Below are 19218 nucleotides of genomic sequence, written 5' to 3'. Positions count from 1 at the left end.
CATTGTTGGCATTAGACACGCACTCTGTTTAACTCCGAAATGATGTGTTGGTATTAGACACGCACTCTGTTTCACTCCGAAATGTTGTGTTGGCATTAGACACGCACTCTGTTCCACTCCGAAATGATGTGTTGGTATTAGACACGCACTCTGTTCCACTCCGAAATGTTGTGTTGCCATTAGACACGCACTCTGTTTCACTCCGAAATGTTGTGTTGGCATTAGACACGCACTCTGTTCCACTCCGAAATGTTGTGTTGGCATTAGACACGCACTCTGTTCCACTCCGAAATGTTGTGTTGGTATTAGACACGCATTCTGTTCCACTCCGAAATGTTGTGTTGGCATTAGACACGCACTCTGTTCCACTCCGAAATGTTGTGTTGGTATTAGACATGCACTCTGTTCCACTCCGAAATGTTGTGTTGGCATTAGACACGCACTCTGTTCCACTCCGAAATGTTGTGTTGGCATTAGACACGCACTCTGTTCCACTCCGAAATGTTGTGTTGGCATTAGACACGCACTCTGTTGCACTCCGAAATTTTGTGTTGGCATTAGGCACGCATTCTGTTCCACTCCGAAATGTTGTGTTGGTATTAGACACGCACTCTGTTTCACTCCGAAATGTTGTGTTGGTATTAGACACGCACTCTGTTCCACTCCGAAATGTTGTGTTGGCATTAGACACGCACTCTGTTCCACTCCGAAATGTTGTGTTGGCATTAGACACGCACTCTGTTCCACTCCGAAATTTTGTGTTGGCATTAGGCACGCATTCTGTTCCACTCCGAAATGTTGTGTTGGTATTAGACACGCACTCTGTTTCACTCCGAAATGTTGTGTTGGTATTAGACACGCACTCTGTTCCACTCCGACATTGTTGGCATTAGACACGCACTCTGTTCCACTCCGAAATGTTGTGTTGGCATTAGACATGCACTCTGTTCCACTCCGAAATGATGTGTTGGTATTAGACACGCACTCTGTTCCACTCCGAAATGTTGTGTTGGCATTAGACACGCACTCTGTTCCACTCCGAAATGATGTGTTGGTATTAGGCACGCACTCTGTTCCACTCCAAAATGTTGTGTTGGTATTAGACACGCACTCTGTTCCACTCCGAAATGTTGTGTTGGCATTAGATACGCACTCTGTTCCACTCCGAAATTTTGTGTTGGCATTAGACACGCACTCTGTTCCACTCCGAAATGTTGTGTTGGTATTAGACACGCACTCTGTTCCACTCCGAAATGTTGTGTTGGTATTAGACACGCACTCTGTTCCACTCCGAAATGTTGTGTTGGTATTAGACACGCACTCTGTTCCACTCCAAAATGTTGTGTTGGTATTCGACACGCACTCTGTTCCACTCCGAAATGTTGTGTTGGCATTAGATACGCACTCTGTTCCACTCCGAAATGTTGTGTTGGTATTAGACACGCACTCTGTTCCACTCCGAAATGTTGTGTTGGTATTAGACACGCACTCTGTTCCACTCCAAAATGTTGTGTTGGTATTAGACACGCACTCTGTTCCACTCCGAAATTTTGTGTTGGCATTAGACATGCACTCTGTTCCACTCCGAAATGTTGTGTTGGTATTAGACACGCACTCTGTTCCACTCCGAAATTTTGTGTTGGCATTAGACACGCACTCTGTTCCACTCCGAAATGTAAATCAGTTTTCCCTCTGGTATGCAATGCCTGGGATTGAAACGCCATTGCGTGCATGTCATGGTTACTAGTAAATCAGTTATGATGTGGATGTGTCAATGTGTGTTTGTTACGAAGTGAGAGTGCAGGTTTAATGGTGGTTACCTTGTACTGCAGGTATCCACAATGAGGACACGCAATCGCACGAAGGGGCACAGGACTCGGGTGATGACAACATTTATGAAGTTTTACAACGTTCTTCATCGATTTATTCATCCTACAGAAGGCCTTCCCCAGGTGAGACATTTGCACCTGATCCCATGAATTGTAACATGCAGTTTTGATCATTAATTGTACATTGGGAATAACTCGTATCCTTTTTGTCCTCGGAATTTGGGCTTGGGAGCAGTTTTTGGGAGCAGGGTGTGACAGTTTATAGCTGGGTCAGGATTCGAACACAGGCGAGATAGCCCAGAGGAGAGCCCGCGCACCTCTAGGTTATCCTAGCATCCCTGCAGACGGTCCTGTTCCATATTCTGTGGGTGTGGACTTGACTGATGATTCCGCCGGAACAGAGAGAGAAACGGTGAAGCGTAACGGCGGAACGCGACATGACCTCCCGCTCGACGTCGCCGATCCATGTGAATGCCTTCCTGGCGAGACTGAAAACATCTGCAGATGCTCTTGGCAGGCGCTTTCACACCATCCATGAAAAATGGAGCTCATCTATTATCAGCAGGCTCTGCTCCTTGGCGAAATGCCACACATTTCCTCGTACTTCTGTTTCTACGAGAAGGAATGCAAAGAGAACAGCTGGGTAGTGAACAAGCACCGATGCCTACCATTGGTCGTCATCACTGTAGTTTTCAAATCCAGGAGCGTCGAGGAATTGCACCCGGGAACAACGGCAAGGCACTTCATCCAGTGCTCTTCATCTTATGCTCATCTCTCTTCTCTTTCCTCTTTCTCTGCAGTAGTATTTGCCGTAGTCTCACACATGATGGCACACGTCTTCCTGGACGTTGAGGTGAAAATAACCAAGTCGTGTTGAAAAAGGTAAGTGTTTGGAAAACTCCAAACTAAAAAACTCCAAAACTCCTCCCAAACTAAAATGTTTCAGGAAAACTTAGAATTTAATTTGTATAGACGACCTGACATCACAGTTTAATCAAGGTGTTAACATAAAGGTAACTAGAAGAGTAGCCTGCCCAAGTGATGGGAAAAGCTGACAAAAGTGTCTCGATCCTCTCTCCCCTCCCTCGCTCTCTCTCCCCCCCCCAACTCCCCCATCCCTCCATTCTCTCCCCCCCACTCCTCTCCCCCCCCCCCACTCCCCTGTCCCTTCTCCACTCCCCTCTTTCCTCCACTCCTTCCCCACTCCCCTGTATCCATTCCACTCCCCTGTCTCCCCTACTCTCCTGTCTCTTCCACTCCTCTGTCTCCCCTACTCACTCTCGCCCCACTCCCTTGTCTCCGCACTCCCTGTCTTACCCCCACTCCCCACTCCCCTGTCTCCCCACTCCCTGTCTCACCCCCACTCTCCACTCCCCTGTCTCCCCACTCCCAAGTCTCCCCACTCCCTTGTCTCCACACTCCCTGTCTTACCCCCACTCCCCACTCCCCTGTCTCCCCACTCCCTGTCTCACCCCCACTCTCCACTCCCCTGTCTCCCCACTCCCCTGTCTCCCCACTCCCCTGTCTCCCCACTCCCATGTCTCCCCACTCCCATGTCTCCCCCACTCCCATGTCTCCCCCACTCCCATGTCTCCCCCACTCGCTCTCCTCTCACATTCCGCTCCCTCCCCTAATCTTCTGTCTCTCCCCCATTGCCCCCTCTCTCCCCTCATCCAACTTCCACCCCCAGTCCCCTCCCCTCTCTATATGTCCATGGCTATCCTTTTCAAATGGCTTTAATTTCCTATTCTTTTCTTATTTTACTTTCTGTGTTAGTTGTTACTTTTATTTGATATCTGATGTACCATACTCATTACAAAGCGTCGGTGCTGCCAAAGCAGCTTCCTGAGCAAGTGTTATACTGGGTGGTTTGCCATTGCCTTCCCAGAGGTAGTTTGGGCAGGAATTTGTAATTTGTTCAGGATGCCGGCGATGGCTCCCCCACTCTTAGTGAAGGACACCATGGGGATCGTTAACGTCCACCAACTAACGTTGAAACACGGGACGCCCAGTTTAATGTCCATCGGAGGGACGGCACACATTGATCATTCAACCAGTCTGAGAACCACCTTAATGAAAACCGGGATGATAGTTTACAGCTGGACGGAGATTGAAACCATGTTCGACGGCTTAGAGGAGGGTGTGCGTACCTCGGAGGTCATCCTGTCTGACAAGGTCGTACCTTAATGAACTTGATAATCAAATTGTGATTCCATGTTGTGCTGGTATGTATTACTATCAGTTAAAAATGTACAATAAAAGTAGAATCCGAATCCAAAAAGACCTTGACCAATGTACCTGGACGGTGTAAAATCAAATCAGCCAAACAATAATTACCTTTTAAAGAGTGAAAAAATGAATTTTGGAGCCGTTTCACATCTCACAGAGCCGATTATTTAATTATTAATAAAAAAACCGCTTTTTCCTAATTTTGTTCCGATTTCACTCCAGATTTCAACATAATTATTTAGGCCACGAATTCCGGTCGTGAAATATTCAATGAGATTTCGAATATCAGCTTGTTCTTATTTGTGTTATTGCACTTAGTTGGGAATCCAACTCAGGACTTAACTAATGGTTAACACAACTATTGTGTTTAACTTGAAGAAAACAACATGACCAAATCAGATGTATGGAACACAGAGACCCAGATGTTTTGTATGAAATACCTATCGCAGTGGTTTGTTTGTGCACCACCATTTTCAGGAAGGAAATCTGCACAGGAAGTCTCGATGCCGGCTCCTTCCCTGTCCAGCCACCTTGTGCTTATTTTGCATTTTGTTACGGAAACTTTCTGCAGCCTTGGTCTGGCTATGGCCAAATGTGAAGGATTTCAGGAAAATGAAACTTGCACCTAACAGCAGAAAATACACAAGATTTTCAGTGAAGCTTGATGATAAAGGATTGCATTATATATTTTTACATCATCTTTCTTGGGCCTCTATCACCATCATCTTTTTTGTACCTCACTATCACCATCATCTTTTTTGGACCTCACTATCACCATCTTTTTTGGACCTCACTGTCACCATCATCTTTCTTGGACCTCACTATCACCATCATCTTTCTTGGACCTCACTATCACCATCTTTTTTGGACCTCACTATCACCATCTTTCTTGGGCCTCTATCACCATCACCTTTTTTGGACCTCACTATCACCATCATCTTTCTTGGGCCTCTATCACCATCATCTTTCTTGGACCTCACTATCACCATCATCTTTTTTTGGACCTCACTATCACCATCATCTTTCTTGGACCTCACTATCACCATCTTTTTTGGACCTCACTATCACCATCTTTTTTGGACCTCACTATCACCATCATCTTTCTTGGACCTCACTATCACCATCTTTTTTGGACCTCACTATCACCATCATCTTTCTTGGGCCTCACAAGCATCCATCATCTTTTTTGGACCTCACTATCACCATAATCTTTTTTGGACCTCACTATCACCATCATCTTTTTTGGACCTCACTATCACCATCATCTTTCTTGGACCTCACTATCACCATCATCTTTCTTGGGCCTCACAAGCATCCATCATCTTTTTTGGACCTCACTATCACCATCATCTTTTTTGGACCTCACTATCACCATCATCTTTCTTGGACCTCACTATCACCATCATCTTTCTTGGGCCTCACAAGCATCCATCATCTTTTTTGAACCTCACTATCACCATAATCTTTCTTGGACCTCACTATCACCATCATCTTTCTTGGACCTCACTATCACCATCATCTTTCTTGGACCTCACTATCACCATCATCTTTCTTGGACCTCACTATCACCATCATCTTTCTTGGACCTCACTATCACCATCATCTTTCTTGGACCTCACTATCACCATCATCTTTTTTGGACCTCACTATCACCATCATCTTTCTTGGGCCTCACAAGCATCCATCATCTTTTTTGGACCTCACTATCACCATAATCTTTCTTGGACCTCACTATCACCATCATCTTTCTTGGACCTCACTATCACCATCATCTTTCTTGGACCTCACTATCACCATCATCTTTCTTGGACCTCACTATCACCATCATCTTTTTTGGACCTCACTATCACCATCATCTTTTTTGGGCAAACACATACAGGGTGAATCAAAAGTAGCGCCCGCGCCCGATTTCTGTTTTTTCGGCTGTCAGATTATTTCTGGGATGTCATGTTGTTTATAATTGTCTTGCAGATTATTAATTTTCTTAATTTATTTATTTTTGTTTTTATTTGCAGGTTATTGCTGAGAGTTTGCAAAGTTACTGAAGTTGCACCAAATTGAACCATGAATTACCTTTCAATGAATCAACGCATTGCGGCCGTGAAACATTACTACAAATGTAATGAACAACCAACGATGGCGGCACGCCGTTTGGCACAGGAATTCGATATTAACCCACCCCAGAGAAGAAACATTCGATTGATTGTCGAGAAATTTGAAGCAACAGGGTCGGTAGCCACTGCAAAGAAGTCCGGTCGTCCGAAAACGGCAACGAATCTAGCTACGGCTGAAGAAGCCATCAGGAGACTGGAACAAAGTCAGCAAAAGTCAACTCGCCGTTAGATAAACATGTCATTCATTTATTTATACCTTCTTGTACACTGTAATACAAATGTCAAACAAACAATCAACTGAAAGAAATATATATTATATATAAACAGAAATCGGGCGCTACTTTTGACTCACCCTCTATATCGAAGTTGACCTCCAAAGCCAGTCGCCAACTGGGCATCATTCATCGTGCAGTGTTTTTCCTTTGCACACCTGAACTTTTATCTATCTACAAGGCTTTCATCGACACCTTGAAGGAATACTGATCTCCCCTATGGGCTGGCACCCCTACATCACACCTTTCTCAGCTTGAGGTAGAGGAAACCAAGTCCTTCAAGATTAATAGAAGCTCGCGCAATGAAGCTGAGCGTCTCGGCGTGTCACTTTCACATCGCGGACAAGTTGGTGGTCTCTGTCTTCTAACATCTTTCTGATCTTGCACCCTTTGCTATTTCTGTGTCCTGTCTCCACCTCTCTCGTCCCACCTCTTTCTGGTTTTTCCTTCCACTTAAGCTATTGAGAGTTTGCTGCTGTCTCCATGTAGTCGAGCACACACACCGCCGTGTCCTCTCCTTTCCTTCATTTTTATGCACGCCCCTTATCCCTCCAAATTCTCCTCTATCGTGTCCCTCAATCAGCCTTTTTGCATACTACCCATACCCCTCTAACTCCTGTTCTTTTCGTTCTCTTATGTCATTGTCAATACATTCTGTGATCTAGCTTCTCCATGAGCTTCGACTTTCTATACAAATAAACAAACAAACAAACAAACTCACCATTTTAACCCATTTTTGTTTGTCAAACCGATTCATTTTTAATACAAAATGCCAAAGCATTTTCCATGATAAGAAATGTTCCTTTGGTCGAGTAGCGAGCCCATATGGCCTAACAATTCCCACACTTAACAACTGTGTTAAGGAAGACAGAGCATCTTTAAAATGGAAGCAGCAGGTGAGCGGTTTTGTGTCGTCAGAAAGAGTTTGGTACTTCGCAACACTTCACTTTATTCACACCACAACATCAATTACTTGACTTGTGCTTTTGGTGAGTATGCTGGAATTGATATTTGAACATGTCTCTTGATGACCTCCTTTATCTGGTTCCATTAAAGAGACCTTCCTTGTCCTCTGTCAGACTACATTGAACCGATTCCAGAGAAGGACCACTTGTGGGGTCTAGCGGTGCAGGAGATCATTGACACTGAACGTTCATATGTGCAGCAACTTCATATTTGTGTCCATGTGGTACTTCCTGCTTTATACTTGGCCAAGGTATGAAGAAAGCTCCTTTTCTGGTTTGTGAATGTGTATGTTTGCTGTTAATTTTCATGCGTTCCTTGATTTATAACACCATATGGAAATTGTCAGGTTGAAGGCATAGACCTGGACCTTCTGTTTGGAAATATCGGAGACATTTTAACCGTGTCCGAGCACCTGCTGAAGAAACTGGAGGTTGTAGAACATGAAGATGTCAGTTGTTCGATCGGTAAGAACACATCACCACTCGCTGCACACTCTCCGATCTTCACACCTTTCTCCATCACAACTATCACTGTTTATTTGAATATTGCTACACTAGGATTTTTGATTCATTCTTTTATTCTCATCCTAGTGAATTATAACATCCTTTACTTTCCATAATTTATTCAATATACCGGAAATTATCAATGAAACGTTTACATGATTGACAATTGTGACTATTTGCATCCTAAATGGTGATTATATGGTATTGATACAATAGATCGTCATATAAAATACAAAAGAAGGCAAATAATTTAAAGAACCAGCGTGACTCGGCGTGCTCCGCGCGCCTCACCACACGTCGTTTCAGAGGGGTAGGCATCTTTGACCATTTCAGTGTCTTTTGGGTCTTCATGGTGTTTTGGGTCTGCAGGGCCATTTGGGTCTTCAGGGTCTTTTGGATCCTCTGGGCCTTTAAGGGTATTTGGGGTATTTGAGGTGTTTTGGGTCTTCAGGGTCTTTGGTGTCTTCAGAGGCTTTTGAGTCTTGAGGGGCTTTGGTGTATTTTGGGTCTTTGGGGTCTTTGGGGTCTTCAGGGGCTTTTGGGTCTTACGGGTCTTCCGGTTCTCCTTGGTCTTTAAGGGTCTTTGGGTCTTCGGGGTCTTTTGGGTCTTCGGGGTATTTTTGTTCTTCGGGGTCTTTTGGGTCTTCTTGGTCTTTGGGGTGATTTGGGTCTTCGTGGTGTTTTGGGTTTTTGCGGTGTTTTGGGTTTTTGTGGTGTTTTGGGTCTTCGGGGCGTTTTGGGTCTTTGTGGCGTTTTGGGTCTTTGTGGCATTTTGGGTCTTTGTGGTGTGTTGGGTCTTTGTGGTGTTTTGGGTCTTTGTGGCGTTTTGGGTCTTTGGGGCGTTTTGGTCTTTGGGGCATTTTGGGTTTTTGGGGCGTTTTGGGTGTTTGGGGGATTTTGGGTCTTCGGGGCGTTTTGGGTTTTCGGGGCGTTTTGGGTCTTCGGGGCGTTTTGGGTCTTCGGGGCGTTTTGGTTCTTCTGGGTGTTTTGGGTCTTCGGGTTGTTTTGGGTCTTCGGGGTGTTTTGGGTCTTCGTGGTGTTTTGGGTTTTTGTGGTGTTTTGGGTCCTCGGGGCGTTTTGGGTCTTCGGGGCGTTTTGGGTCTTTGTGGCGTTTTGGGTCTTTGTGGCGTTTTGAGTCTTTGTGGCGTTTTGGGTCTTTGTGGCGTTTTGGGTCTTTGTGGCGTTTTGGGTCTTTGGGGCGTTTTGGTTCTTTGGGGCGTTTTGGTTCTTTGGGGCGTTTTGGGTCTTTGGGGCGTTTTGGGTCTTTGGGGCGTTTTGGGTCTCCGGAGCGTTTTGGGTCTTCGGGGCGTTTTGGGTCTTCGGGGCGTTTTGGGTCTTCGGGGCGTTTTGGGTCTTCGGGGCGTTTTGGGTCTTCTGGGTGTTTTGGGTCTTCTGGGTGTTTTGGGTCTTCTGGGTGTTTTGGGTCTTCTGGGTGTTTTGGGTCTTCTGGGTGTTTTGGGTCTTCGGGGTGTTTTGGGTATTCGGGTGTTTTGGGTCTTCGGGGTGTTTTGGGTCTCCGGGGTGTTTTGGGTCTTCGGGGTGTTTTGGGTCTTCGGGGTGTTTTGGGTCTTCGGGGTGTTTTGGGTCTTCGGGGTGTTTTGGGTCTTCGGGGTGTTTTGGGTCTTCGGGGTGTTTTGGGTCTTCGGGGTGTTTTGGGTCTTCGGGGTGTTTTGGGTCTTCGGGGTGTTTTGGGTCTTCGGGGTGTTTTGGGTCTTCGGGGTGTTTTGGGTCTTCGGGGTGTTTTGGGTCTTCGGGGTGTTTTGGGTCTTCGGGGTGTTTTGGGTCTTCGGGGTGTTTTGGGTCTTCGGGGTGTTTTGGGTCTTCGGGGTGTTTTGGGTCTTCGGGGTGGTTTGGGTCTTCGGGGTGGTTTGGGTCTTCGGGGTGTTTTGGGTCTTCGGGGTGTTTTGGGTCTTCGGGGTGTTCTGGGTCTTCGGGGTGTTTTGGGTCTTCGGGGTGTTTTGGGTCTTCGGGGTGTTTTGGGTCTTCAGGATATTTTGGGTCTTCAGAGGTCTTGGTGGTCTGAAGGGTCTTGGGGAAATTAAAGGGTCGTCAAAGGTCTGAGGGGTCTCAGCAGTCTTAACGTAATTAAGAGGGTTAATTAAGAGGGTGTTAATTTTATTTGAAGAAGAAGAAGACGTTTTCGTCGCATATAAACATAGCGACATAAAGACATATCGACAAAACCATATACGTTTGCTCTATTATAATAAGAAGATGAACTTCTTCATCTTTTTAGCCACGTCGCAGACGCTGCTCATAGAGTGCCCTCTGCTGTTGTTGTTGTTGTTCTTCTTGTTCTTCTTGTTCTTGCAGAGAAGACAAAACCTCAAAGCTCCACCCATTCTGGGAACCATAGCTCCACCCATTCTGGAAGAGGCTTCATATAAACAAATATCCACCATTTTATTAACTCGCATAGCTTTGAGGCCTGTTTTGTAGGCCCGTGGTGTCTTCCTCTCTCACACAGTTTTATTTTAAATCAAATTCGATATATCATTTCATTTTTCACAGTTGCTAACATAGTTTTAGACTCGGTTGAAAAAAAACGGGAAGAAAATCCGATGAAAGTTGCCCTTTATAGAACGAAATGAATTCTCAAAGGCCTGTAACTTCAAGTCCATTGAGATATATTTTTTTAAATCGCGGCATGGTCAGTCATACACCGCCCGAAATAACAGACGGGAAAATGCCGAGATATATTAAAAATTCGTCCATTTGATGACAATCGTCACGATGAAATATTTAATTTATACGTCGTCACAATAATGTGGAGAGAGGAGCATAGCTTCGTTCACGTGTCGCTATACACGAGAAATTGCCGAGATATATTTTTTTTAAATCGCGGCATGGTCAGTCATACACCGCCTGAAATAACAGACGGGAAAATGCCGAGATATATTAAAAATTCGTCGCCACACACGGGAAATTGCTGAGATATATTTTCACTTTGCACAAAAATAACATCAAGTAATCGAATCAATAGGAATGTCCTGTGCCTATAACATCGACGTTATAGGCACAGCTGCATCTAGGCATTGTGTAACATCGACGCGGCTTCTGTTTTAATTAAAACTTTTAGTACTTGTTCTTTATAAGATCAAGGCTCATGGAAGAGTAAGATGACATGTCTTTGACAAGACATAACCATTCACAAGTGACAAATCCATCCAGAGTGACAAGGTGAGACTGTTTTATTACCTCCGCCGCCGGAGGTGGATGGAGGTTATGTTTTCATCCGTCTGTCTGTTTGTTACTTGCCGGAAAAGATTCCGGCAAGTATGTTGATCTGTTGGTTTGTCTGTCTGTCTGTCTGTCTGTCTGTTACTTGCCAGAAAAGATTCCGGCAAGTATGTTGATCTGTTGGTTTGTTACTTGCCGGAAAAGATTCCTTTGGGGTGTCTATCTGTTTGTCTATCTGTCTGTTTGTCGGTTTGCAGCACTACGTCTACACAGTTGCACGTAGAATCGCCAAACTTTGCACACGTATTTGTCTTGCCCTGGTATAGACTGTGCCCAATTGATGATGTCATCGGTCACGTGGTTCGGCCGCCATTTTGGAAAAACCGAAAAACTTTGCACCTCTATATCTCCGAAAGTGCTGAACAGAAAAATTGAGACATGGCTCATTGTAAACAACTCTCCATGGGGAATACAATATGTTAATGATGACGTCATTGGTCACGTGGTTCGGCCGCTATCTTGGAAAAACCGAAAAACTTTGCACCTCCATATCTCCAAAAGGGCTGAATCGAAAAAAATTGAAACATGGCTCATTGTAAAGAACTCTCCATGGGGAATAAAATATGTTAATGATGACGTCATTGGTCACGTGATTCGGCCGCCATCTTGGAAAAACTGAAAAACTTAGCACCTCTATATCTCCAAAAGTGCTGAATAGAAAAATTGAGACATGGCTCATTGTAAAGAACTCTCCATGGGGAATAAAATATGTTAATGATGACGTCATCGGTCACGTGGTTCGGCCGCCATATTTGTCCAAAATGGCCGATAAAAAAGCACATTCCGGCAAGTCCTCGGTCTCTGACCGATTTTTCATCTGTCTGTTTGTTTGTGAACAAGATATCTCAAACTTTTGTTGATGGATTCTGACGAAATTTGGCAGAAAGGTAGATTATGTGACGAGTTCGAAATGATTAGATTTTGGTGAAGATCCGGATTCTGATCCGGCTAGTAGAATGTTTTAAGTGATTCTTCACCATTGGGAGATTCGACCAAAAACGATACATAGCAGAATATCTCAAAAAGTTGTGGACGGATTTGGACGATACTTGTTGGACAGTTTGGGTGTGTGACAAGGACAAATAGAATCGACTTTGGTGATGATCTGAATATAGATTCGGATGTGAGAATTATTTAATTTTTAAGTGATTATTCACCATTGAGTGATAGGGCCAAAACTGATATATAGCACGATATCTCAAAAAGTTGTGGACGTATTTGGACGAATATTGGTGGAAACGTTGTGTGTTTGACAAGAAAGAATCAATTCAATTTTGGTGAAGATCCGAATTTGGATTCGGATACAAGAGGTATTAAATTTTTAAGTGATTCTTCACCATTGAGAAATAAGGCGAAAAGCAATTTTTTATGGGATATTTCCTGCCAAAAAGCCTACAAGGCCACTCGAGGTGGGGGCTACACAAAGAAAACAAAAGCAGAACAACCAGCCACTTAGATTGAAACAAGACAAATATAGAAAGTTGTCTCTTCACAGAACAAAAAGGGCTGGGAGGGGTGAGCTCGTCTGCTTCGAGACAACAGTGCCTCTACCCCCATTGCTTATTTAACATGATATTAAAAAAAGTTATGGACGAGTTATGACTAAACTTGGGGGATGAGTTGGTAAGGTGACAAGAACAAGCTAATTCGATTTTGGTTCAGGTCCGAATCCAGATCCGGTCTATCAGTGGGATACAAAACATAAACTGTTCAGCCTGGTGGAGGTTTGCGCTCTACCGAGTGCCGCTCTAGTTCTGTATGTGAACCCCTTTGGGTTACATCGAGTTTTTCTCCCTTTTCATGTTGATGTACAGTTTACCCCTTTGGGTTACATCGAGTTTTTCTCCCTTTTCATGTTGATGTACAGTTTATCAACGAGCGATTTTAGAATGGTGTTCGGAATTTCCTGTAATATTCCCCATAATTAATCCAAGTTGCTTGGTTTCTGGTTGACCTTCTCAGTTCCTACATGAGACCTTAAATATCATAACGTTCCCAACCTCACTTAGGTCATGCTGTATTATTGGGTTGAATGGTTTCCGTCAGTCTCTTTACTGTCAATATACAGTTTAGCTACATTTTCCAAAGCTGAAGATCATTTTTGTGCTGGGAGATCTTCCCTTACCTAATGACATGTGTTTCTGAAGAAATGGCATGATGGATTAAATTGTGTATGTACATCTATCTATAATTCCAGTAATCTCTGTTTGTACGTCTGTACGTTTGTACGTCTGTACGTTTGTCTGTGACCGCTGTTTCTCGACAACCACGGGTCCGATATACTTTTAACTTGCCAGGTATATTGCTGGGGACCCGAGGATGTGCCTTTTCAAGGTTTCATATTAATCGGACAATTACTTACCGAGCTATGTCCAAAAAACGATTCAACCAATCAGAGAGCAGCGAACGATCGCGTGTGCCGAACGTGGAGGACACACTCTGCCTCGGATGGCACATTTGAGAGCGTATTCATTTATTTCACGTTTGCAAACTATGTTGGCGTTAAACTATGTTTTAAAACTATAAAACTAATAAAACCGAATTTGCGATTCATTCGCTTTCCTGCGCGTTTGTGCACGCGATGGCGATTTCTTTACCAAACTCCGGAAGCCGTTCGCTTTGGACCAAACCATTGCATGTAAATAGAGGGGGGGGATTGTCACCGTACTCGCAAGCCGTTCGCTTTGGACCAAACCATTTCATGTAAATAGAGGGGGGGGGATATAATTTTAGATATAGATATAGTACGGGCAATGCCCTAGTATCAGCAATCAGGACAATATACAGTTTTTGTAGATCACCAACGCTCAGTTAGGATACAGTCCCAGACTTGTGCGGACTCTCCACCATGCTTCACTGTAGAAGTTGTACAGTGCATGCTGTCGTGTCGGAGGCTCGCAAACGTGATATGCCTCGGCATCGAGATCATTGATCCCACAAACGACGGAGTGGTTTCTAACTTATCACTCCCCAAAGTCACCCAATGGAAAGCCGAATTTTTTGCAGCGGCACACGCGAGAGGTCGAGGAATGGAAAAAGTTTATTTCTTTCATAATAATTTATTTCTAAGAAGTATAGGGAGAAAGGTGGATGGGACGTGCAAAACGGACAAACCAAGTGTCAACAGACATGAGTGTGGAGAAGGGAACACATCGATTATGAACTCATGGCGACGAGTTTGAGCACCTCGGTCCGCAAAGGCGAGAAGTGGTGAAGGTGACGTGCGATGAAAGCGAGGGCGATTTTTGTTTTTATTTTTATTTTTGTATACAAGATCGAGGCTCATGTAAGAGCTAACATTAATCACCAAAAAAAACAAACAATTTCACACACACAAAACATACAATGAAGGGAGCGAGAGACAAGATTGGGAGAGAGAGGGAAGCACACAAGTACAACAGCAGAGAACGGGGACAACGGGACATCTGTGGGAGGGAGAGGGCTTGTGGGGAGGAGGCGTGGGAAGGGGAGGGGGGTGGGTGAGGTATAAAACACATGGACACTGCTCTAGGACTTCCAGGATAAGAAGTCGGTATTTCAAAAAAGTGGATCTGGGGTGAATTAGCGGGGGTAGAAAAGATCAAGGTTTTGGATGGGGGAAGATAAGAGATGGTGGTGAACAGCTGTTTTAAAGACTTGGAGGGAGGAGTGGGATTGAAGAGAGTGAGGGAGTTTGTTCCAGAGGCGGGAGTAAAGAGAAATGAAATGGTCATTTTGGCAGTTTCACCAGAAGAGGGTTGCTGGCAGATCTTGTGCGACCTGTAGGAATATTTGGGGGACAGAGCACAGACAGAGCTGGGGGAGCTAGGCCGGTTAGGAGTCTGTAGAAGACAGAAAGACCACCTTCCTGCCTGCGGTGAGTGAGTGAAAGGCCCTCAGAATCAGCTTCATCGTGCAAGGTTTCCATCGCAATTAAAGGTTAGGAGCGATACATGAGATGCAATATGGCACAGATTAAAAATGATGATCCCAGAGGTCAGGGTTGGTGCATCTGCTGTCATGAGCAGCGCGATCACACTCTCCAGGCACTGTGGTCCATCTCTGTCCCATCCTATCGGCGTTTGGGACCGCCTCTCACAGCAGCATGTCCCGTCATTGGTGTGGGATGGCACCTCTCTCTGGTCATCACACCCCGCAAGGTGTAACCATAAAAAAGTCTCCTACCACTTCTGGGCTGCTATGATGCATCTCGCCTCCATGGCTTATGCTCACATGCCGAGAGTTTGCAATGGTCCTTTGGAAAGCGCATGGCGCTTTCCCATGAGTTTCCGTGCCCAATTCCTCACCAGCCTCACCTACACAGGAGGATTTCACACATAAAATGTTATCCTTCGCTGTACTGTCTATAAATTACGCTGCCTCCTCACCTTCACGTGTTACAAGATGTCACTACTCTGACAGGTCCCTGCTGCATGGCAATCTAACCTACTCAAAACACACGCACCACACTAATCTTACAACAATCTAGTGTTAAGGATCCGTCACTTCCGCCTTTGTTGTTATTATATACTTGTAGGAATTTTATTTTCAGGTAGTATTGTTGTTAAGATTTTTGTGTGAAATAGAGATGACTTTAGTAAAAAGTGAAAATAAGTGTTTCTGAAGGAAAAAGAAAGACGTGGCAAAGAGGCCGGAAGAGGGGAGGAGGAGCTAGGCAGAGAGGAGACGGCCATCAGAGAGATACAGCCGTGAGTCACATTGAGGCTGCGAGCGGACTTTTTTGATATTGGTGACGAATGAGTTGAGGCTTCCCGGGGGGGGGGGGGGGGGGGGGTGGGGTGAGGGATTTCCCGCGACATCATCCTATATTGCAATTAATCCTGCGTCTCAGGTTTTATTACCAAGCATGAGTTGTTGGAGAAAAAGCAAGAACCTCCATTACAGGCCTATACACCATTTTGTCCTCGAAGAGACTGTCCACTTGGTGCATCTTGTTTTGTCATTGGGATTTCCATATCGACATCATCGTGTTAATTGCCGTTGGTTTACCTATCGGCTCAATTCCCATATCGACCTCTCACCTCGTAACTCCTCATCCACAGCCGTGCCAATACCTGCCTGTTGTTTTGCCGTTCTGCACGATTTCGACCTTCACCGCATTGGGATTTGTGCACGGACTTTGGGGAATGTTACATTCCACTCACATTTGGCGTATCGTGAGTTTATGGCTTTGAGAGCATTGGGGAATGATGGTATCATCATATGTATTGTTCATTTGATGCAAGTGACATTTTCATTGTACTTTCTTTCATAGTGTTATTATTGTGTATGTGAGAGCTCTTAATACAATTACTTGTTTTGTTCTACAATTGCATTGGGGTGGTTTTACCAGGGTTTATTAGAACACTCAAAATAACAAATCTTTCTGCTGTGTTCCCTCTCCAGACTCTGGGGTGCACCATAACCATGGTGGGGAGGTAATACGTAACACGAGCAATGGATCCCCACCCACAAATTCTACGTGCAGTGTTTTGCAGAAGTATTCACTGATGAGGAGGGGAGTGTTGTTGAAGCTGAAGGGAAAGGTGTATGCTGCATGTGTGAGAAGTGTTAGGATTTATGGGAGCGAGACATGGGCCATGAATGTAGAGCAGCAACGAAGGCTGGAAAGGGTGGAAATGCGAATGGTTCGGTGGATGTGCGGAGTATCGTTGAGAGAGAGGAAGACAAATGATGAATTGCGAAAGATGATGGGAATAGAGCCTGTGATTGATGTTGTGAAGAGGAACAGGTTGAGATGGTTTGGTCATGTGTTGAGGAAGGATGAAAGTTACTGGTTGAGAAGAGTGATGGAAATGAATGTAGAAGGAAGTAGAGGACGGGGAAGACCGAGAAAGACTTGGCTAAAGATGGTGGAAGAATAAATGCGGGCAAGGGGGTTAACAAGGAGAAATGCAGAAAATAGGACAAAATGGAGAAGATTTTCATGGGGACCGCAAGGCTCTAGCAGGGAAAATGGCCTTAAAATGCATGTTGTTGTTGTATTCACCCCCTCCAATAATGCCACAATTGGATGAATTAAGAATTATGTAGAAACAATTTTTCCAAATGAACTTTTTTATTTATAACTGAAGAGATCAAACTAAACATTGTTATATGCGATGAGTCTTTTTGGATAGGTCACGACCTGCTTTGTACAGTGAGATGGTGAAATCTCTGCCGATTCTTCACGTGAAAATAGCTTTGTTTCTGCCAATTTTGATGGGGATCATCGATGGACTGCAATGTTCAAGTCTCGCCATAAATGTTCAATTGGGTGCAAGTCAGGACTTTGACTGGGCCACTCAAGAACATTTTTTTTGTTCTTATTCAGCCACTCCAGTGTGACTTTAGCTTCGTGCTTCGAATCATTGTCCTGCTGAAATGTGAATCTCTGACGCAGTTTCAGATTCGTGGCCGACCGTGTATTGTACTTTGCACCGTGCATTGCCCCTTCTATTCTGACATGCTTGCCAGTCCCTGCTGATGAAAAGCAGCCCCACAACATGATGCTGCCACCACCATGTTTGACAATAGGGATGGTGTTGATTGGGTGATGTGCAGTGTTAGGCTTGAGGTAATGCTTTCAATTTGGATCAAAAAGTTCAATTTTTGTCTCGTCTGACCACTAAACTTTTCTCCACATGCCTGCAGTGTCATCAAGATGATTTTTCACAAACTCCATACAAGATTTTAGATGCATCTTTTTCAGTAATGGCTTCTTTCTTGCCACCTGTCCATAGAGGCCAGCTTCGTGAAGAGAACGGGATATTGTTGATTGATGTACACTGCCCCCTATCTCGGACATAGGGCCTTGCACATCTTTCAAAGTCATTGCTGGATTTACACTGACATCCCGAACCAGTCTCCTGCTTTCCCGGCTGCTGGGTTTGGATGAGTGACCTGATCTGGGTAGAGTCTGGGTGATATGATACGTCTTCCACGTCTTAATGATGGATTGCACCGTACTCAAAGGGATAATGAGTGACTTTTAAATCTTCTTATAACCCTCCTCTAAACGGTGCTTCTTCACCACTCTATGTCTGACTTCTTTGGAAAACTCCTTGGTCTTCATGTTTGACTTTAGGTTGAACAAGTAAATTGTACTGTGAGACTCCTTAGATAAGTGAGGGAGCTTAATTAGCTCACCTGGAACGTAGTTCCGGGGAGATTATGGGTTGGCGCGTCATCTGTCCGTTCGTTCGTAAACACTTACAACTTCTTCTCCGAAACAGCTGATGGGAATGTGGCTCAACTTGGCTAAAGTTATTTGGTATGTTGGAACTGAAGTTTGTTCACGGCATTAAAAAAAATTCAATGTCGAAGGGGGTTTACCGGAGGTCAAAGTGGGTCCAAGTTTGACCCCCCCCCCCCCCCCAAAATAGAAATACATACTATTTCAATGAAACTTGACCACAACCTTCATCAGCCTTGATTTTACAAAGTTTGCTCACGGTATTTAAAGAAAGGGAGTTTTTAGGGCGTTTCATCTCTTTTAATCATTTATTGGACTAGCAATGCCAGTTCACATTATCTCTTCATCTTCAGACTATTGTGCAAAGTCCTTCTGAAAAATGGAGTCTTTCTGTGATTTCAAACATGGAGTTTCATCTCACAGTAAAAAAAAAATTGATTTATACTCTGCGTGCTTTGCAGTATTTCATCCCTTTGAGCCTTTCCTGGTTTTGCATTGATACCCCCAGCCTACCCTCTTTCGTAGGATGTGATAATTATAAGCTGTGAACACACCATCACCATTCCATACTTCATCATTCCCTACCTTATCAATGTTCTTGTGTATAGCTGGCTGGGTCATGAATAAACGGACACTTTGGACCCTGTATGGCCTGTGTAATGAACAAATGAAGGTCGAGGAGAAGAACAGGTTTTTATGCCTCTGCCACCGAAGATGGTCGGAGGCATTATGTTTTCAGGTTGTCCGTCCACCCGTACAGGCTAGCCCTCGTTTTTCTCAGCATCCACATGTCCAATTGAGACAAAACTTTCAGGGTAGGAGCGACACCAATGTAGAATGCCTTTGCGATAAAAGTGATGTCATAGGTCACGTGGTATGGCAGCCATTTCA

General features: G+C 44.5%; 1 protein-coding gene across 1 annotated transcript in view; it reads left to right on the top strand.

The window, feature by feature from the left end:
- The window catches only part of LOC137420572 (rho guanine nucleotide exchange factor 37), a 145226-nt gene that overhangs the window by 49496 nt on the left and 76512 nt on the right, over positions 1–19218 (top strand). The window contains exons 3-5 of the mRNA XM_068105739.2: positions 1833–1952; positions 7524–7660; positions 7757–7874. Coding sequence (XP_067961840.2) covers positions 1833–1952; positions 7524–7660; positions 7757–7874 — 375 coding nt within the window. The remainder of the gene's footprint in view (positions 1–1832; positions 1953–7523; positions 7661–7756; positions 7875–19218) is intronic.

The sequence above is a fragment of the Myxine glutinosa genome, chromosome 2 (genome assembly GCF_964187855.1).
Source record: "Myxine glutinosa chromosome 2, kmMyxGlut1.1, whole genome shotgun sequence".
In the NCBI taxonomy this organism is placed as follows: domain Eukaryota; kingdom Metazoa; phylum Chordata; class Myxini; order Myxiniformes; family Myxinidae; genus Myxine; species Myxine glutinosa.
Note: the sequence above shows the minus strand (reverse complement) of the source record. Positions and strands in the feature narration are given on the sequence as shown.